The 20,884-nt window shown below is 42.9% G+C and overlaps 2 protein-coding genes and 2 long non-coding RNA genes across 4 annotated transcripts in view; 3 read left to right on the top strand and 1 right to left on the bottom strand.

The window, feature by feature from the left end:
- Window positions 1-1,897: 1,897 nt before the first annotated feature.
- LOC306974456 (ribonucleoside-diphosphate reductase subunit M2-like) lies at window positions 1,898-7,220 on the bottom strand. Its single transcript, XM_079571707.1, has 10 exons — window positions 6,894-7,220; window positions 6,708-6,776; window positions 5,964-6,110; window positions 5,014-5,130; window positions 4,797-4,930; window positions 3,964-4,058; window positions 3,715-3,848; window positions 3,519-3,623; window positions 3,273-3,386; window positions 1,898-2,194 (listed from the first exon to the last, which is right to left on the bottom strand). The coding sequence occupies exons 1-10, from the start codon at window positions 6,981-6,983 to the stop codon at window positions 2,042-2,044; spliced, it is 1,158 nt and encodes a 385-aa protein (XP_079427833.1). The 5' UTR covers window positions 6,984-7,220; the 3' UTR covers window positions 1,898-2,041.
- Window positions 7,221-8,506: 1,286 nt separating this feature from the next.
- On the top strand, window positions 8,507-11,866 carry tmem242 (transmembrane protein 242). The gene is made up of 4 exons (XM_079572109.1): window positions 8,507-8,642; window positions 10,000-10,100; window positions 11,466-11,603; window positions 11,678-11,866. Exons 1-4 carry the CDS (start codon window positions 8,534-8,536, stop codon window positions 11,834-11,836), a joined length of 507 nt encoding a protein of 168 aa, XP_079428235.1. The 5' UTR covers window positions 8,507-8,533; the 3' UTR covers window positions 11,837-11,866.
- A 1,790-nt stretch (window positions 11,867-13,656) lies between these two features.
- Window positions 13,657-20,884, top strand: part of LOC306974471 — a 30,528-nt gene continuing 23,300 nt past the window's right edge. The window contains exons 1-3 of the long non-coding RNA XR_013793636.1: window positions 13,657-13,705; window positions 15,326-15,634; window positions 15,721-15,990. This is a non-coding gene — a long non-coding RNA (uncharacterized lncRNA). The remainder of the gene's footprint in view (window positions 13,706-15,325; window positions 15,635-15,720; window positions 15,991-20,884) is intronic.
- LOC306974470 lies at window positions 18,839-20,046 on the top strand. The gene is made up of 3 exons (XR_013793635.1): window positions 18,839-18,927; window positions 19,003-19,034; window positions 19,939-20,046. It is a non-coding gene; the product is annotated as an uncharacterized lncRNA (long non-coding RNA).

Below are 20,884 nucleotides of genomic sequence, written 5' to 3'. Positions count from 1 at the left end.
CAAATGAAACATACCACCCCCCCCCCTAAATCAATCCCAGTGCTGCCGCCCAGCTCCCCCAGGTGTCACCACTAATCACCCAGCTGAGCTGACAGCACTTAAACAAACCAATCAAAACAATAATCCACTAAACTAGACCATTTAACCAAACAATACAAAAAGCAAAATAATTGACCACTCCCCCACACAGTGAAAGCCTCCCTTTCACATTTAGTCTTTTGACGAAAATTTAATTCGATTTTAGTCTAGTTTTAGTCGACTAAAATTGCAGCTAAATTTAGTCGACTAAATTTAAGAAGAATTTAGTCGACTTATATTTATAATATTCATTCTAATCATATTTAAACCTGTTCCTCTGCTTCATGGAGCTGCTCCACATGAACAAAGCTCAGCTGATCCTCTAGCAGAGGATTTACCTGATCTGAGGCTCTTTCAGACGCTCAAAAGAAGTTTGGATGATTTTAGTCTCTCCTTTTCATTTTTATTTAGTCTTATTTTAGTCGACTAAAATATCTGGACATTTCAGTCACAGTTTTAGTCTCATGAGAAAGTTTTAACTTCGTTTTAGTCCAATTTTAGTCGTCAAAAACATCACTTTGACTAATATTAAGACTAAATATTTTAAATGAACACTGCTGAGGGCACGTGTAAAGACCAGACTTGGTACTCATCAACTCGTCTAAGCTCAGGTAAGAACATATCTCAGTATGGAAAAATGGTGGCCTGTTCCTTTAAGAGAAACCACCACAAAAACCATGTTTAATGTGTTTCTGAAACTTAAGTCAGACTGATGTTAACGGTTTTCATCTTGTCAGGCCGAGAACATAAATGACATAATCAGCTGGTAAATCATGCCTTTGTTGATTCCCACACTCATAAGCTTTCTTTGCCTTTGGCTGACTCCTTTTAAAGGGACTAGATGGAGTTTTCCTCCCATGAAACGTTTCAGCCATGTCCTAATGTGTAGAATGAGTTCAGACCTGACGCTAAGATCCTGCGCAGTCACTCAAAAAGCAGTTAATTCAGCTCCAAAGTAGAGGCTGCAGTTACACGTAAGGCCTGAGGTGGCAGTAGAGAGTATAAAATGATTACATCTAGTCCCTTAAAGCAGTACTAAGTAACTTATTTACCATAATAAATCCTTTCCGTAGTCCCTGTGGGGGTAATACAAGTGTTTATGGGATGATTGGAGGGTCTTTCATCTCCCCCTGGTGTCTCTGGCCAGAAAACCATGTTTGCAACTTGACTGCCACCGGACCGGAGAAAGCAATACACACTAATGTAGTCACAAAGAAGAAGCTAACATGCTAACGGACAAAGCTAACTGCGGGCTAACGTCACTTTAAACAGTATTTACAGCCAAGTTTGAGTGAAAAAAAATATTTCTGTTGTATAATTGGATGCACAGTAACCCTCTGTCCCTTCACCTTTCCTGTCAGCGTAGTATTTACTCTCCAAGACAATTAATAAGTTAAAAAATCGTAACTTGCTACGACACCTGCAGTTGCGCTTATGGCCTCTAGGGGGAAGAGTTACTTAGTACTGCTTTAAAGCTTCCATAACTGTATAAAAACTTAAACTGCTCAGATAAACAGACGGAGTTAAGCGCATTTTATAATTTTATTACAAACTAAAGATCTGTACAGCTTTAAAAATACAAACATAAAATCATTATAAAACATCAAAATAAGACGAGGTCCAGACACTCGTTCACTCATTCACTCTCACACACAAACAAACAAACAAAACACGGGACAAAGAGGAGGAGGTGTCGCCCAAAGTCACAGCAGAGACCAGGACCAGCGGGCTCCTGGTGACCGCCCCGGTGACCGCCCCGGTGACCGCCCCAGTGACCGCCCCAGTGACCGCTACGGAGCCGCCGCCTCGCCTCCATCAGCCCGGTCATGTCCACGGCTTCAGTGCAGTTTGGTGAAACCTTAGAGCTCGTTTCTGGAGTGTTTATTGCTGATTGGTGGTTTTGGGAAGTGTGCGTTTTGTCCGTAAACATATATAAAGTTTTTTTTCTCCCCTCAGAGCCTCCTCAGAAGTCGGCGTCCAGCCTGAAGGTGTTGTCGCTGGGGCCCGACATGACGCCCATCCTCTGGTACTCTCCCACTCTCTTCTCGAAGAAGTTGGTCTTTCCCTCCAGAGAGATGTTCTCCATGAAGTCGAAGGGGTTCTCTGAGCGGTAGATCTGCCACGAGAGGGAGAAACGTTTGGACATCGTCAGAAACACATTTACAATCTGAACCATCTGAACCTGATCTGAACTGGAGTAAATAACGTGTAAAACTGTCTCGATCTGCGGCTTTTGAAAAGGTATTTTTAGGGCTTATAGATCCCAGACTTTTGGCCCCTGACAGTGTTAAGTCACATAAGTTTGAACATCTCCTAAGCTTCAGACGTTTCCCTTTGTCACAGGAGTGAACGTCATCAGTCCGTCTGTGGTTGTCGGTAAAGCAGGTGCTCAGTCGTGCGTCAACTCGTCTGTTTCCGCCAGTGACCTGAGTCTCTGAAACAGAACAGACTCAGCTCCCATCATCAGCTGAGGTCCGTACCCCTGCGCAGCTCATCACTGCACCGCTTTACTACCAATACTACAACCACAAATACTACATATACTACAACCACAAATACTACATATACTACAGCAGCTCATCACTGCACCACCATCACTAACCCTGTTCAATGGATTTTCCTATAACGACTCGCCTTTAGCCTCAAACATCACACATTAATGATCTAGATGTTTTCAGATGTTCGTTAGAAATCATTAATGAATGGACAGATCTTCTGGGACTTTACTTCTAATATCATTTTATATATAAAAGTGTCACTGTTCCTTTTGTGGGTCGAGTTAATCCACTAAACCTCATCTTATTACAGAGTTTCTACAGGAAACAACAACAAATTTAAGGCAGTTTTAATTCCAAAAAGGTAGAAATCTGTGTAACTTTTATTGAAGATTAAAACAGAAAAGACACATTTTAATATTCAAAAGGAAATTGGATCCAACAGGAAACTTGAGAAAAATATTGTGGACATTTCCAGCCAATTTATCCAACGTTAATGAGGTTTAAGGCCTTACTTAATTTAATGAGTTTAAATGACCTGCGGAAACCCTGTATATTGTTAGTGATGATGAAACAGACAGGTCACACCTCCTCATACTTTAATATAGGGCCTGACTTCTCCTTTAATTCGATACTGAAGCACGTGTTTGTGTTTGGGGCTCAGAGCCGGCGTCGTGTCTGCATGTCTGGGGTCGGTACCTTGTCGAAGCCCAGCTCCAGCAGCAGACGGTCGGCCACGAACTCGATGTACTGCTTCATGAGATCACAGTTCATCCCGATCAGCTTCACGGGCAGCGCGTCCGTCAGGAACTCCTGCGTCGGGGACAGAGAGAGGTGAGCGTGGACTTTACAGCAGAAACAAACAGACATGTGGATGTGGAGCTCACACTGTGAACATGAAGCTTCTGTTTGTGTTCAGGTTAAAGCGACAGAATGAATAATAACCTGCTCTATGGCCACGGCGTCCGTGATGATGCTCCTCACGGTCTCAGCGCTGGGTTTGTTCACCAGGTGTTTGAACATGAGGCAGGCGAAGTCACAGTGCAGCCCCTGGACACCACAGGAGGAAGAGGAACATTTCAAACCTGGATCTGAGCACGTTCCCCTAAAGACAGAACACGCGCCGGCTCAGCGGCCGTACCTCGTCGCGGCTGATGAGCTCGTTGGAGAAGGTCAGTCCCGGCATCAGGCCCCGTTTCTTCAGCCAGAAAATGGCGGCGAAGGATCCGGAGAAGAAGATCCCCTCCACAGCCGCGAACGCCACCACACGCTCCCCTGCACAACAGACGTCACACAGAGGGTCACCATGATTGTTCTGAGTAAGTAAGAAAGACGGAAAGAAAGGAAGAAAGAAAATGGGCGATAGCTGAGACGCAGCGCTCAGACCTACCATAGGCGGCGCTCTTGTTGCCGATCCAGTTGATGGCCCAGTCGGCCTTCTTCTTGACGCAGGGCAGAGTCTCCACGGCGTTGAACAGGTATTCTCTGCACAGACGGGTCAGAGTCAGGAACACGGCTTTCATTGGTGAAAAACAAGGCTGGATTTGAGTCATTCATGTTTTGTTGTTGTATTTACTGGTCGAGGAATCTCTGTCAGGACAGATTTCTATAATATTGAGTGTTGGAACTTCAAAAGGACGGTTGGTTAGACTTTGTAATGTGTCTGAAGTTACTAAATATTGATCAAACTATTTTCCTCTTTCACCTGTGGCTCTGGTTTCTAGTTTTTCTGCCACTCGACTGACGACGAGAGGAAAATCTAAGTAAAAAATGATCTACGCAAACTCTGCATCTTGTGTTAATGAAAAACAAAATGCAAATGACCTTAATTTCTTGCTGTTCTGGATAGAAGGTTAATTATAATTCTAAAAAAAAAGACATAAAACTAAAAAAATAGTGCTCTTTATAGCTCTGTGGGTCAGTAGCTTCAGAGTGAGTGGTTGTGTTGGGGGTCAGAGGTCAGCAGAGTGTTATTTACAGCCCTGTGTGTCAGTAGCTTCAGAGTGAGTGGTTGTGTTGGGGGTCAGAGGTCAGCAGAGTGTTATTTACAGCTCTGTGGGTCAGTAGCTTCAGAGTGAGTGGTTGTGTTGGGGGTCAGAGGTCAGCAGAGTGTTATTTACAGCTCTGTGGGTCAGTAGCTTCAGAGTGAGTGGTTGTGTCGGGGGTCAGAGGTCAGCAGAGTTTGTATCTGACTTTGCGGCGGTGTCGGGGGCCGTCACTGACCTCTCCTGCGGGTCCTTGATGTAGGTGTTGATGAGCAGGCTGTACATCTCTGAGTGGATGTTCTCCATGGCGATCTGGAAACCGTAGAAGCAGCGCGCCTCCGTCACCTGCACCTCCTGAGTGAAGCGCTCCACCTGCGGCGTCGGGAGGAGGGGGGGTGAAGGGTCAGAGCGCGAAACAGGAGCAGAAGATCGATCGTGCGGCGGGAAACACTCACCAGGTTCTCGTTGACGATGCCGTCGCTGGCGGCGAAGAACGCCAAAACGTGAGAAATGAAGAATCTCTCATCGTCCTTCAGAGACTCCCAGTGCAGCAGGTCTTTGGACAGGTCCACCTGAAACACACACGGCATCACTCACTGACCCACAGAGCGGACACCGAGAGGGCAGGAACACAGCAGTAGGAATCAAAAAAGTACTTGAGACAGTGTTAAATTCGTTGACTAAAATGTTTAGTCTTAATTTTAGTCAAAGTGATATTTTTCCGACTAAAATTGGACTAAAACTAAATTAAAAGTTTCTCTAAAACTATGACTAAAATGTCCAGATATTTTAGTCGACTAAAATAAGACTAAATAAAAATTAAAAGGAGAGACTAAAATCATCCAAACTTCTATTGATTGTCTGAAAGAGCCTCAGATCATGTAAATTCTCTGCCAAAGGATCAGCTGGGCTTTGTTCATGAGGAGCAGCTCCACGAAGCAGAGGAACAAGATTAAATATGATTAAAATGAATATTATAAATGCAAAGTCGACTAAATTAGTCTTAATTTTAGTCGACTAAAACTGCATTTTTTTTTACTAAATATCGACTAAAATTAAATTACATTTTAGTCAAAAGACTAAAACTAAAATAAAATATGTGGTCAAAATTAACAGTGCTTGGAGAAAATGTTACTCGAGTACTGAGTAACTGATCTGAAAAAGTCTGATTTTTTACAAATGACTTTATTACAATAGTAGCTCCATCAAAAAGTTATTCACATACTTGTACTTGAGTAAATGTAGCTGAGTACTTGACAGCTCTGGTTAAAGGCACTGACTCTAAAGTGGGTCACTGGGTCAGAGCCTCGAGTCTTTGTTTAAACTGGGTCATGTTTAAGTAAAAAAGGAGTTCTCGGCCTCAGTTATCGTCTGCACTGGTCGGTCTAACATCGGTTTCTCGTACCTCCTCTGCCGTCCAGAAAGACGCCTCCGCCTTCTTGTACATGGTCCAGATGTCGTGGTATTGAATGGGGAAGATCACGAAGCGCCGCGGGTTCTCCTTCAGCAGAGGCTCCTCCTGAGACGCCGCCGACTTCTGCTCAGACTTTGGCTGAAAACACGGAATAAACACATTAGGAACTGAGGTCACATCGTCCTGTAGTATTTTACAGAGACAGAGATAATGGACTTTAAATGATAAGGGAAAACACATGTGCTTTTATCCTTTACTAATGTATGAAAACAAAAAGATAATGGACACAGAGAACTGGCTCCTTCCTCGTCTGAAAGAGTGAAATCCCTAAAAAGTAACAATATTGTCTATGATTATTCCCTTCCCTTCTCAGTGAACATTTGTCAAAGTTAGCAACTGCCTGTCTTACTTAGGAAGTAGTCACATTGTCCACAGCTAAACAATAAAAAGTAGTTCATGCAAACTTTAAAGAAATACTGTTAAAACGTGGTTTATTGTGAATATATGACTCGTATTGATCCGTCACTGCAGGTAAATGAGAGGTTATTCTGCAGGAACTGTCAGTACTTTTCCTCTGGTGATCAGCTGTTGGCGCCAGAAAAGCTTCACTTTGGGCGCCACATCTTCACAAACTCCGCCTTTAGGCTTGAATTAAACTAATAAAACTCTAAACCCGTGTCGATGCTCAGATTTAAGTGCTTCTGTCCTGGTTTAAGTGGGTTTTTGAGCTCTTACCGTGGCGTCAGAGAAGATTTTTCGGGCCGTTTTTGAAGCCAGGATCCTGGTGTCGTTCAGGCTGGGAGGCTGCACATTCGACACGGAAGCAAAGTTAAAAATCATAAATATTATAAACTAATGAATAAAACACGCAGCTAATTAACAACTTTCTGCTGTTTTAAACGATCTGGGCTCAGGTCTTACCGTGTTTTCTTTGTCCAGGCTCAACCCGCTCATTTTGCTGCTCATTTTGTTTTCATTCTTCACGGACAGAGGAGAGCGAGCCGACAGCATCTTTGCAGTTTAGTGAGAAGACAAAGCAAGAAAATACAGAATAAATATAATAAATTAAAGTGTAAAAAAGCGGGAACTAAAATAGCTAAACCTAGGCTAAGAGGAGCAGGCAGAGCAGAGGAGAAAGACTGAAGGAAAGTCTGTCGACCGGCTTTTATTGAAATCTTGGCGCTGGAACCGCGACCAATGAGAGCGGAGCGCGAGGAGGAGCTTTCGTCAAAGGGAAGCGACAGAAAAACGCCTCAAAGTTGATAAAATCATTAATAAATCGACTTCTTCCATACATATAGGGTTTCGAACACGTTAAGTCAAAATGTTAGACCAAAATAATGAGTTTTAAAGAGAATATTGTGGTTTGTTGGGGTTTTAACTCGCGGAGCAGTGACGTCACTTCCGGGTTTGTATCGCGGGAAATACGAATCACAAACCGCTGAGAAAAGTGTTACCAAACATCCACACAAAAGCGTTACGAAAGCGTGAAAACAAAGGGCTTTGAAACAGCTCATACTCTGACAGTGCACGGGAGATATTCGTAGATAAATCATGGAATATACCGCAGGATTTCACTCCGTTGACTTTTATTCCTTTGTTTACTGTCTTTGCGAGCCAGTTTCACAGTTTCTACGACGTCATCAGCACAAAACGCGTTAAAATTAAGGTGCAATTGTGATTAAGCTGAGATAAATGTATAACACATTTCTGCCACACAAAAAAAACATAATAAAATACAGACTGTTTTTCTTGGGAACAGGAATGACTAGGCTAAATCGTTAAAAAAAACGGTTGTAATTTACATGAAAGGCTCTTTACAACAGCAGTTTTTGTTTTTGTTCATTAAGCTCTGGTTATTGTTGGATTAATGCAATACATATTTATAAGAAGGAACGCTATCTGAATGCAAATTTTTGGCAGCTGTCAAATAAAATCGCCAAAAAACGAGCTCCATATCGTCATCAGAGGCAATTATGTTAAGTTTTTACATTGATTCTCATGTCGTAGCTTTTATTTCCCCGTTTCATGGGTAAAAGTAAATTATTTTGTTCATTTTCCCTCCCAAAAATGACGCTTTTGTCATGTTTGTAGCATCAGCTCTACTACGCCCAACTGAACAGCTGTTTCCGTTGTTTTTAAAGGATGAACTCTACACGAAGAGCATCACACGAAATCAAGAAAAAGTCAATTAAACATCACTTTTTTTTAAGTATATGGGTTTTTATTCCACTTACTTTGATTTTTTATGGCACGACGCAAAGGCTTTTGTTAAAATAATTAAATAAATGTAAAGCGTTTAGCGTGTGGAGTTAGAGTGAGACCTCTGTCATTCGCTGCCTTCCTTTTATTACCGCAAACACGATCTATACAATAAAGTTACTGTTTCTTGCGAAAAAAACAACAACAACAAAACAATAAGGCATTTGTGCAAAGAAAATAACATTTATGTAACAATTATCTTTGCTGTAGACGCTATTTTCCTGTGAAAACTAAACAGGCCTTTTGTTCGTCGTCGTTGTTTCACCCGGAGAGTTTACGCGACGGACCGTGATGCAAACATGACAGGCAGCGGAGGAGAAAATCACGATGCAAACTCTGAAAATAAAACTAAAGGCATGACAACTGCGACTGAGAGGGAAGCCGATGACAAGCCGCAAATCATCAAAGGTATGGCAGCGTTCAAGCGAGACGAACGGGGATGATTTGACCCGATTTTAACAGCGTGTTTCTCCAAAAGGTCACAGTCCTGCAGCCACACTCATGTTAGCCTCGATATACAGTACAGTGGGAAGCAGGTGTTTACATACACTTGATAAAAACACACATTTCTTTCTGTGACATGAAACCAGAATTAACTTTTATTTATTTTTTTTATTTTTTTAGGTCTATTAGAATTTAAAACAATATTTATATTTGCTAAATGTCAGAAGAATTATATATTTTTTGGTTTACATATACTAAGATTATTATACCTTTAACCCCTTAACTCCCGTCTGAACCGAGAGGATCTTTTTCCTCACGTCATCAGATTTTTTTTCCATCATTTTTTTGTTGGGTATTCAACTCATTTTTGTAGCTTTATTTGTCATTTTTTGTCACATTTTTTGTCATTTTTTCGTCAATTTTTCATCAAATTTTTGTCATTTTTTTGTGACATTTTTTGTCAATTTCTTGTGACATTATTGCCTCTTTTTCATCAATTTTTCATCACTTTTTTGTCAATGTTTTCTCACTTTTTTGTCACATTTCCATCATTGTTTTCGTCTCAGTTTTGTTGCTATTTTCACAGCTATTTTCCAGAAGCTTTTGGACTGGGGTAAAGCCAAACTGGAGAAAAGGGTGCTCGGTTCAGGTGGGAGTTAAGGGGTTAAACAATTTGTATAAGCCCAGATGATGATGTCATGACCTTGGAAGCACAAATCTGGTTCATCCTATGGTGTAATTTCAAGACACTTGAAGGTTCCAAGTTCATTGGTTCAAACAATGACGTAAATGTGCAGTCATTACACAGATCAGAAAGAAGGCGGGTTCTGTGTCCCAGAGAGGAACGTGCTGTGTCTGAAATGTGAATATCAACCCAAGGACAAAAGACCTGGTGAAAATGCTGAACCTGGTCAGAGTTGGTCATTTTTGAGAGTGAAACAAGTCCTGTATCGACATGAGCTGAGAGGGAACTCTGCCAGGAAGAAGCTCTGACTCCAGAAGAAACATCCAAAACACAGATCTGAGTTGTGGTCTGACGGAAAATTAAGTTGAATTGTTTGGCCACAATGACCATCGTCACGTTTGGAGGAAAAAGGGGTGAATCTTGCAAGTAACACCATCCCAACTTTGAAATAAAGGAGTGGCAGCATCCTATCCCTCATTCTTCTGACATTTAGCAAATCGTTATTTTTTTGTTTTTATTTTAATTGACCTAAAATCGTCATGAAAGGACATGTAGCAGAATGCACTCGTGTTTGCATTTCCCCACAGGACTAAACTAGGATTAAACTCTATTTAATAAAAGTCTCTCCGTTTGTAGGAGCTGTGTTTCTGTCCACTGTGGCCTCGGTCGGAGTCATCGCAGGATTCGGTTCCTCTCTGGCTCTGGCCAAAAAGAAGAGTCCGGGCTGGTTCAACAAGGTACTGCCTCAGGCCTGGGCCAGATTGTTTTGGCCCGAGCACCATCAGGGCTGGTCAAGGGGCTTTTAAAATCGTGTAGCAAGCGCTCGCCTCCCCTCACACACACCTCATCGTGCACGTACACATGAATCGGGAAAATTAACTCAGTAATTGTGGCTCTGGGTCACTAACGGGCACTTTGTCAGGTACTGAGAGGGTGCGTGTGCCCCTTCTAAAAGAATAAATCAAAAACTCAATCACTGCAATCGCCATAAATATTTATTTCCAGTGACAAAAACACATAAGGGAAATAAAAAGTGACGACAATGGCAAAGAGGAGAGAATGCATTTGGTTTTGGCGGGTGGTAAGAGGTTAAAACTGACCTACATTTGGTTAAAATGGATATAAATAATGTCTACCTAAAAAACTTGAATACTTTACCGAAGCATCAAGTCATCATGTCTTAAAATAAAATGAATAAAGTCTAGAATTTGAACATGACTATTCAACTACTCTACAATTCTACAATTCTACAATTCTACTATACTACTATACTACTACACTACTACACTACTACACTACTACACTACTACACTACTATACTACTATACTACTACACTACTACACTACTACACTACTACACTACTACACTACTATACTACTACACTACTACACTACTACACTACTACACTACTACACTACTATACTACTATACTACTATACTACTACACTACTACACTACTACACTACTACACTACTACACTACTACACTACTACACTACTACACTACTACACTACTACACTACTACACTACTACACTACTACACTACTACACTACTACACTACTATACTACTATACTACTACACTACTACACTACTACACTACTATACTACTACACTACTACACTACTACACTACTACACTACTACACTACTATACTACTATACTACTACACTACTACACTACTACACTACTACACTACTACACTACTATACTACTACACTACTACACTACTACACTACTACACTACTACACTACTACACTACTACACTACTACACTACTATACTACTACTATACTACTATACTACTATACTACTATACTACTATACTACTACACTACTACACTACTACACTACTATACTACTATACTACTACACTACTACACTACTACACTACTACACTACTACACTACTACACTACTACACTACTACACTACTATACTACTATACTACTACACTACTACACTACTATACTACTACTATACTACTATACTACTATACTACTACTACACTACTACACTACTACACTACTACACTACTACACTACTACACTACTATACTACTATACTACTATGTTACTACATTACTGTTCTGTCTGTCTTCAGGGCGTGGCCCCCACTGCGGCGGTGCCCGAGTCCGGGGCCTCTCTCGCTCTCCGGGCCCTGGGCTGGGGCTCCCTCTGGGCCTGGTGTGGGGTGGGGCTCATCAGCGTCACCGTCTGGAAGCTGCTGGGCGTCCACAGCGTGAGTCCGGCTTTCGTGCGACGAAGTTCTTTTTGTAATATTCCTAATAATACTTTTTATCTTCGGCCCCACAGTTGTCCGAGTTCCGACAGAAGATGCAGACCTTCTTCCCCGTGATCCCAAAGCCAGAATCAGGTGGAGACTCTGTGGACTGGGACTCTCTGTTCGAATCCAAAACAAACTCTGCTGCTGAAGCTAGCGCTAATGCTAATGCTAATGCCACTGCAGAATAAGAACAAGGAAAATCTGAGTGTTTGTAAATATTTGTACATATGTTTGATATTAAATTATGATCTTTTTGACGTAACAAAAGAGGTTCTGTATTTTTGTTGGTTACATTATTTATTTGAACGTTACATTTATAAATAGAAAACTATAGAAACGAATGAAGTTCTACATCAGGATTGTCCAAACTTCATCAAGACTATAGAGTTCCACAGTCCCGCCCCTTGTGGTCCTGTTGCTCCGGAAGCAAAAAATCCGTGTCTACACGACCGTCGATTTTCCAAAAATTCAAATATTAAGAGTTTAACGTCACCGCAAAAGCTAATCAGCTCTGTAGCAATTCGTGACCATAACATGTTTCATTTCAATCCAAAAAGAAGACGACATGTTGAAGAAAAGGCAAAGGTACAAGGCTGTGACATCATTCACTTCCTGACTATAGAAACTCCGTATCCCAAGAACCATTGCGACATCGCGCCCGCTGGTCAAGGCAACCAGGTTTTCAGCAAACACGGCCAGTTTCTTTTACTTTGCAGACAAAAGTTCTATATTATTTCACTATTAAACAATCTGAATCATGTATCATGTCATGTATCATAGAGCTATAATTTAGTCTGTGTTTAGCCCCAGTTTAGCCTCAGTTTAGTCCTGGTTTATCCCCAGTTTAGGCCCTGGTTTATCCCCAGTTTAGTCCTGGTTTAGCCCCAGTTTAGGCCCTGGTTTATCCCCAGTTTAGTCCTGGTTTAGTCCTAGTTTAGTCCTGGTTTAGTCCCAGTTTAGGCCTGGTTTAGCCCCAGTTTAGTCCTGGTTTAGTCCCAGTTTAGTCCTGGTTTATCCCCAGTTTAGTCCTGGTTTAGCCCCAGTTTAGGCCCTGGTTTATCCCCAGTTTAGGCCTGGTTTAGCCCCAGTTTAGTCCTGGTTTAGCCCCAGTTTAGTCCTGGTTTAGTCCCAGTTTAGTCCTGGTTTAGTCCTGGTTTAGTCCCAGTTTAGTCCTGGTTTAGCCCCAGTTTAGTCCTGGTTTAGTCCCAGTTTAGTCCTGGTTTAGTCCTGGTTTAGTCCTGGTTTAGTCCCAGTTTAGTCCTGGTTTAGTCCCAGTTTAGTCCTGGTTTAGTCCCAGTTTAGTCCCAGTTTAGTCCTGGTTTAGCCCCAGTTTAGTCCTGGTTTAGTCCCAGTTTAGCCCCAGTTTAGTCCTGGTTTAGTCCCAGTTTAGTCCTGGTTTAGCCCCAGTTTAGTCCTGGTTTAGTCCCAGTTTTAGTCCGGTAAAGAGCGTAAATTCGAGGTCCCGCCCACAAGTCCTGCAGGATGGGGACGTTTGCACTGCAGGAGTCCTGACCAGGCCCATGTCTCCGCGCTCATGGGTCGCAGTCACAGTGGGTACATTTCTCGTAAACAAATAAACTTGTGGATGATATTGTGGATGATATTGTTTCCTTATACTGTATATGTGGGTTTGATTTGCTTTTTTTTCTGAAGGGGAAATGGGGACATCAGCTCTCGGCCGATTGCAAAAAAGGATCTTCTACAGAGTCAGAAACATGTTGTGAAAAGTCTTTGCTGCTACTTTTTTCACAATAAAGTTCCCTTATTTAGTGAGAACTCATCGTGGATCGTTGATATACCGTATTTAACAATCAAACATGTTCATATCTTTATAAGCAGCCGTGGAAATGCAAAGTTATTTCAGTTCAGTCATTGTTATTAGTCACATCTGAAATAAATGAAACGGTATAAAAATGAAGAGTTTTTGAGGAAGTGGTTTTGAAGGAGGAGCAGAGTTTCTCAAGACTAAACCGTTTAGTGAGAGTTGAGTGAGAGTACAGGCGAGATGCTCCGGGCCGTGGTTCCGCTGGGTTTCCTCCTGGTTCTGCAGCTGTGCGGTGAGTCTCAGTCGTCCAGCTCGTATGTTAATGATGGGTTTGTTGCTGCTTGTGTTCAGAGGATCAGGATTATTCCCATGATTGACTGTTACTGAGAGGAGGGTTTAATGCTTCATCAGAGCCTGTGTTTATGCACTGGGGCCCAGTACGGTGACGGGCCCGTGGCATCAGCGATTCTGTTCAAAAACCATGTTTAGTTTAGCTCCTTTTATCCTACGATTTCAGTGTCCAAACATTAATAATTAGAAGCCTATATACTGTACATGTCTTTAAAAAAGGCATAATGGACTCGGAGGGGTTACCTTAAGTCTCTGGACGTTGTAGGACTGTCTTGGCTGACACGTCTCTGCAGCATCGCGTATCGGTTGAGGAGAGTGCCCCTGGATGTGGTGGTCCCTCTTTTTAAGAAGGGGGATCGAAGGGTCGGGATCACACTCCTCAGCCTCCCCGGTAAGGTCTACTCCAGGGTGCTGGAGAGGAGGATCCGGCTGGTTCTTGGATCCAGGAGGTTTTTGTCCTGGTCGTGGCACACTGGACCAGCTCTATACCCTTCATCGGGTGCTTGACTGTGTCCCTCATGGGGGGGACACGCCTGTGGGGGGTGCTCCGGGAGTATGGGGTCCGGGGCCCTCTGTTAAGGGCTGTCCGTTCCCTGTATGAGCAGCAGGAGCTTGGTTCGCATTGCCGGCAGTAAGTCAGACCTGTTCCCGGTGCGTGTTGGTCTCCGCCAGGGCTGCCCTTTGTCACCGGTTCTGTTCATTACTTTTATGGACAGAATTTCTAGGCGCAGCCGGGGGCCGGAGGGTGTCCGGTTTTGGAGCCTCAGAGTCTCATCTCTGCTGTTTGCGGATGATGTTGTTCTGTTGGACCTTCAGCTGCTCTGGTTTGCAGCCGAGTGTGAAGCGGCCGGGATGAGAATCAGCACCTCCAAATCTGAGGCCATGGTTCTCCACCGGAAAAAGGTCCCTACCTCAAGTGGAGGAGTTCAAGTATCTCGGGGTCTTGTTCACGAGTGAGGGACGGATGGAGCGTGAGATCGATAGACGGATCGGTGCGGCGTCAGCAGTGATGCGGTCGCTGTATCGGTCTGTCGTGGTGAAGAGGGAGCTGAGTCGGGGCAAAGCTCTCGATTTACCGATCGATCTACGTTCCCGCCCTCACCTATGGTCATGAGATTTGGGTCATGACCGAAAGGACGAGATCGCGGATACAAGCGGCCGAAATGAGTTTCCTTCGCAGGGTGTCTGGGCGCACCCTCCATTGAAAATAAATCAGACTTTTTTCACTCAGTTGCTCACAGTTCTCAAGTAACATTTTCTCTGAGTAATTTTTTTACTTTTACTTGGGTAATTGTTTGGGTCATTACTTTTTACTTGTATTTTAATTTTATATTCTACGGAAGATAGTCTTAGCAATCAGTTAGAAGTATTTATTGCAATAGAAAAAAGAGAGTGAGGTCTCCTTCAGGTCAAGAGTTCCAGCTTTCATTTACTGCAGCTCTGACTCTTGTGGGAGTTTCTGCTGATGAGCAAATAGCCCAGTCTACCCTTGTTGAGTAAATATTTCGGCTGCTCTCCCCACCTCGGCTGATGTCTGACGAAAAAACCTTTTCCATTTCAGGCTCAGACGGACAGAATTTCTTTCAGACTGTGAGAGAAGGCGATGACATCACTTTATCGTGTGAGGATGTTCTTCCTGATCAAAACGAGTGTCAGTTCACAAACTGGAGTATTGGTGATTACCCACACTTTACAGCCTTGTTTATTCATGGAAAGAAAGCTACTGCAGTGAATTCATCCGCGAGTCTCCTCCAGAACTGCTCCATGGTTTTACACAGAGTCACAGTGGAACTGGCTGGAGAATATTTCACTTGTCAACAAAGTGAAGATGAAGAAGGAATATCTGAAATTTTGCTGTTTGTAGCGTCCTGTGAGTAGCAGAAGTTTATTTTCACATTTCAGTCACTTTTGAAAGATTAGAACTTATTCTCTGCCTCTGTTTTCTTGAATGACCAGTGTCTCAGGAACAGAAAGAAGACAGAGTGAATCTCACCTGCTCTGTGGCGCCTGAGCCGTGTTCGCACAAAGTGAAATGGTTGAACAACGGTGAAGAAGTGACCAAAGATCACCCAGAGCTGCAGATGTCTCGCTCTCGCTCTGGCTGTTCGGCCTCGCTCTCCTTTAAGGATCCGTCTCCTCCGTCTCCGTTTTATCACACTCTGAAGTGTGAAGTTAGAAAGAGATTCCCTGATGAGATCTTCACCCTGTTCCCTCGAGCTCCTCCAGGTGAGAAATGTTCAACCTTTTCTAACGCCCGACATAATGAGTCATTATTTGTTTGTTTATAGAGGATAAAACAACGACGGCAGCGACTGTCGGTTCTTCTGCAGCGACTGTCGGTTCTTCTGCAGCGACTGTCGGTTCTTCTGCTGCGACTGTCGGTTCTTCTGCAGCGACTGTCGGTTCTTCTGCAGCGACTGTCGGTTCTTCTGCAGCGACTGTCGGTTCTTCTGCTGCGACTGTCGGTTCTTCTGCAGCGACTGTCGGTTCTTCTGCAGCGACTGTAGGTTCTTCTGCAGCGACCGTCGGTTCTTCTGCAGCGACTGTCGGTTCTTCTGCAGCGACTGTCGGTTCTTCTGCTGCGACTGTCGGTTCTTCTGCTGCGACTGTCGGTTCTTCTGCTGTGACTGTCGGTTCTTCTGCTGCGACTGTCGGTTCTTCTGCAGCGACTGTCGGTTCTGCTGCAGTGACTGTCGGTTCTGCTGCAGCGACTGTCGGTTCTTCTGCAGCGACCGTCGGTTCTTCTGCAGCGACCGTCGGTTCTTCTGCAGCGACTGTCGGTTCTTCTGCAGCGACTGTCGGTTCTTCTGCAGCGACTGTCGGTTCTTCTGCAGCGACTGTCGGTTCTTCTGCAGCGACCGTCGGTTCTTCTGCAGCGACTGTCGGTTCTTCTGCAGCATCGCCCTCCACAGGCAGAGGTGGGTAGAGCAGCCACAATACACACAATAAAACTCCTATTTGTCAGCTACCACTTTTATACCAACCCGGTACTAAAACTGGCCCCAGAACCATCTTAGTGGACATGGAGTAAACCTCAGGTATACATTTGTCAGGGGGCCTGTCGCTGCCGGCGTCCACTGCGCCCAAATTGGACAAAATAATTTGACAAAAATAAATCCTACCGAAATTTTCATCAAAACATACAGTTGACAGTGACTTTATGGCATAAAACAGGCCTGCCCAAAGTGGGGCCCGCGGGCCAAATTTGGCCCACCGAAACAATTCTGTTGGCCCGCCAGAGAGTGACCTACTTTTGCGCTGCGTGTGGTTAATACTAACTCTCCTCCATTCATTCTCAATGGCAAATATGGATGCAGTACACTTTTTGACCGCCAGCGTCAAATTGGGGGCGCTGTTTCACTCCTTTCTCAAAGTTAAGGAAACACTGTTGTGGTGTCTTGGTGTTTATCAATCACAGAGCGTTGTAGCAGCAACTTTCACAGTTTTCCAACTTTTATTGCAAAGGTTGTTGACGTCAACAACAGTATATGTTAAAAAGTGACTTCTAAAATAATTGATGCTGAACTGACACTTTCAAAATAATCTAAATTTTCTTTGAGCGAACGAATGAGGTAAAGTTACTGTAGGTGCTGTAGATACAGGTGTTTTTTTTGCACTAAATGGCTACAATTGTTGGTTTTGTTTTACTAAAACTAGGCTTTTGCCATAGTTACCATTTGTTTTAATGTAGCATGTTATTTGCATAGATAGAATCCAATGAAAAATGTAGGTTATCGAAAAAATAAAACCGAAATAAAATAAAGTAACTTTATGATTTGCAGTTATTTGTGTTTTTCGTGCTTGACATCGCCGTGTTTGGCCGCGACTCACAGGCACTTTTTCATTTTTTTCAAAGTTTGGGCACCCCTGGCATAAAAGATCATGAACTGTCACTTTAACCTGTTCAGGACGGCCGTCCCTGATCAGGGACTGACTCCAGTTCCATTTACTTTCATACAGTATTTAGACAAATTATATTTCGACCAATATAGACGTGATGTGGCACAGATTTTTAAACAGGCCCTTCTCCCCAAAACATCTATTTCAGTCATGGAACACCATCACATAAATCAAACCATTCATTAAGGACAGAATAATAATAAAAATATGCAAATCGAGCATTAAAATTAAGCATTTCTTATCCATATTAAATTATTTGTGGTCCAATCATAGGCTGGATTTTTTTGGTCCAAAATAATCAAGTAAAATATAATTCAATTCAAAAATACAATTCAAAAATACTCTTTTGGCTCATTATAGCAATTTTCAGTCAGAAATGACCTAAAATTAACCGAGAAAAATCTTCTTATGAACAAACTTTAAGGCAATTCCACTTGTGTTCCCTTTTTCCTAATGACTATTCTCTTCAAAATGAGCCATTTCCCCAAAAAATCCATTGATGTTTGTGCTGGATGTGCTCGGTGCCAGAAGCACATGTTAGCCACATGTTAGCCATATGTTAGCCACATGTTAGCCATATGTTAGCCATATGTTAGCTATATGTTAGCCACATGTTAGCCATATGTTAGCCATATGTTAGCCATATGTTAGCCACATGCTAGCCATATGTTAGCCATATGTTAGCCACATGTTAGCCATATGTTAGCCATATGTTAGCCACATGCTAGCCACATGTTAGCCACATGTTAGCCACATTAGCATTTAGGCACAAACTTTTTGTTCACAGTTGACAGTGGGACATCTGAGCAGAGGTCCATTGTCTCTGTCCAACAATGTGCCATAGTCCATAGTCCAGATCAACAGTGAATGAAGACGTGTAAAGGCTCTTTTCTGAATAAACAAGGCGGCCATTTTGCTTCGGGGGAAGGTGTGACTGATGCACCTTTGTGCACTTAATTAAATATGGAAGAAAAATTGCCCACTCATTTTGCTTCCTCCGCTCCACAACAGGCTTTCACCATCTCCTCGTTTGAAATGCAGGACTTTGACCAGCTCTGACTGAGATGATGTTGTTTTGTTTGTTTCAGGCCTGGACGGAGGTGACGCCACATCAGGTACAGTCACTTTGATATTGGTCTAAAGCAGGAACTGTATTAACTCAGAGGTGTGTCGTAGGTCACCTGATCAGAGACGTGGTGATCGTGGGGCTGGTGATGCTGCTCCTCTCTGTGGCTGTGGGTTACCTCTATGTCAAGGTCAAAGGTCAGTCCCCACATCATCATCATCATCATCATCATCGGCCCATTTCTGTTGGAGCTAAACGTTTGTCTGTTTCAGGGGGAGGAGCGTTTGGGAGTAACTGCATCAACGTGAGTCTCACACGTTAGTCCCAGTTTAGGCCTGGTTTAGTCCCAGTTTAGCTCCAGTTTAGGCCTGGTTTAGCTCCAGTTTAGGCCTGGTTTAGTCCCAGTTTAGGCCTGGTTTAGCTCCAGTTTAGTCCTAGTTTAGTCCCACTTTAAGCCTGGTTTAGTCCCAGTTTAGTTCCAGTTTATGCCTGGATTAGTCCCACTTTAGGTCTGGTTTAGCCCCAGTTTAGCCCCAGTTTAGACCTGGTTTAGCCCCAGTTTATGCCTGGTTTAGCCCCAGTGTAGGCCTGGTTTAGTTTATTGGTTTATTTGGTCGGGACAGTGCATGTTAATGAACATACAGGGGTCTCATGCATGTAAACAAGCCACACCGGATTGTAGCCTAATTTTGGAGCTAATTTCCATCCGTCGCCCCCCATGCGCACTCACAAACACACTCTCATTCATCCTGGCCTATTGTACATGTTTTTAGTGGTAGGAGAAACCGGAGTACCCGGAGGAAACCTACGCAGACACGGGGAGAACATGCAAACTCCACACAGAAAGGCCTGTGTCCCTGGTGGGAATCGAACCCGGGACCTTCTAGCTGTGAAGCACGAACGCTAACCGCTGTGCTACCGTAGTCCCAGTTTAGTCCTGGTTTAGCCCCAGTTTAGGCCTGGTTTAGTCCCAGTTTAGTCCTGGTTTAGTCCCAGTTTAGTCCCAGTTTAGTCCTGGTTTAGTCCCAGTTTAGTCCTGGTTTAGTCCCAGTTTAGTCCTGGTTTAGTCCTGGTTTAGTCCCAGTTTAGTCCTGGTTTACTCCTGTCATTGATCTGATGGTCGTCTGTATAAAAAGCTTCTCTGTCATATTGTTTTGGCTCATTATTACATCAGTCCATTATTTCTAAAGGGCCGTGTGTTTCCGCAGGTGAACAGAGGGGGCGCTGTGGCCTATGAGAACATGGAAGAGCCTTCTGTCTCCATCATCTGAAAACTGAGTCCTGTCCGCCCGGCAGGGGACATGAGAGGAAAAAAAGGACTTATTATCTCAGGATGCTAATCATTTGTTTACTTTCGGCATTTCCGGGTCAGTTCAACATGGAGGGGTAATTTTCATTTTTAATTCGGGGTTTTTCCGAGCTGTGAGCCATAAAAATCAAAATGATAAGAAATAAAGGCTATACATATCTCACTTTGCATGTCATGAATCTATCATATATTAGTTTCACAGTTTAAGTTGAAAAACAGAAGTAAATGCACTTTCCCATGATACTGAGCACCTGTATGTTCCACTTCTGTCCTGTTTTTTGACCGTGGCCCTTTCGGGTTCCTCCTCGTCGAATAGCCAGACAGCACCGGCACTTTTCCGGTCAAATAAACAAACCACAAAATACTGAAAATGCATTTATTTCAAAACAAGATGGCCACTATAAAAACATTAAATAAAAATAAGCAAAATGAACAAACTTTCCACCTTTTCCACGAGAAACTTTTGTCACTTGCAGATGTTAAACCTCTTACCTCCCGCCTAAACCAAATGCATTCTGTCCTCTTTGGCTATTATATTGGCCTGTGTGACACCTCATTTGAAAGCTAAGACCCACAAAACTGATCTTTTTCCTCGCGTTGTTGCTGTGTTGTCTCACCCTTTGTATGTTTTTTCTTTCTTTTTTTCCATTTTTGTCACATTTTTGTTGAATTTTTGTCATTTTTTTGTTGAGTTTTTGTTGAATTTTAGTTGAATTTTAGTTGAGTTTTTGTTGAATTTTTGTTGAATTTTTGTTGAATTTTTGTTGAATTTTTGTTGAGTTTTTGTTGAGTTTTTGTCACATTTTTGTTGAATTTTTGTCATTTTTTTGTTGAATTTTTGTCAT

Source organism: Gobius niger (assembly GCF_951799975.1).
Source record: "Gobius niger genome assembly, chromosome: 15".
Classification (NCBI taxonomy): Eukaryota; Metazoa; Chordata; class Actinopteri; order Gobiiformes; family Gobiidae; genus Gobius; species Gobius niger.
The sequence above is the reverse complement of the archived record's forward strand: the minus strand, read 5'-3'. Positions and strand labels throughout refer to the sequence as shown.

Excerpts from the sequence above, each read along its gene's own strand:
- tmem242 (XM_079572109.1), top strand. The coding sequence starts at position 8,534 with ATGACAGGCAGCGGAGGAGAAAATCACGATGCAAACTCTGAAAATAAA. Across the intron at positions 8,643-9,999 it reads CAAGCCGCAAATCATCAAAG|GAGCTGTGTTTCTGTCCACT; the intron begins GTATGGCAGCGT and ends CTCCGTTTGTAG. Across the intron at positions 11,604-11,677 it reads AGCTGCTGGGCGTCCACAGC|TTGTCCGAGTTCCGACAGAA; the intron begins GTGAGTCCGGCT and ends TCGGCCCCACAG.
- LOC306974456 (XM_079571707.1), bottom strand. The coding sequence starts at position 6,983 with ATGCTGTCGGCTCGCTCTCCTCTGTCCGTGAAGAATGAAAACAAAATG. Across the intron at positions 3,849-3,963 it reads CAACAAGAGCGCCGCCTATG|GGGAGCGTGTGGTGGCGTTC; the intron begins GTAGGTCTGAGC and ends TCTGTTGTGCAG. Across the intron at positions 3,387-3,518 it reads ACGCCGTGGCCATAGAGCAG|GAGTTCCTGACGGACGCGCT; the intron begins GTTATTATTCAT and ends TCCCCGACGCAG.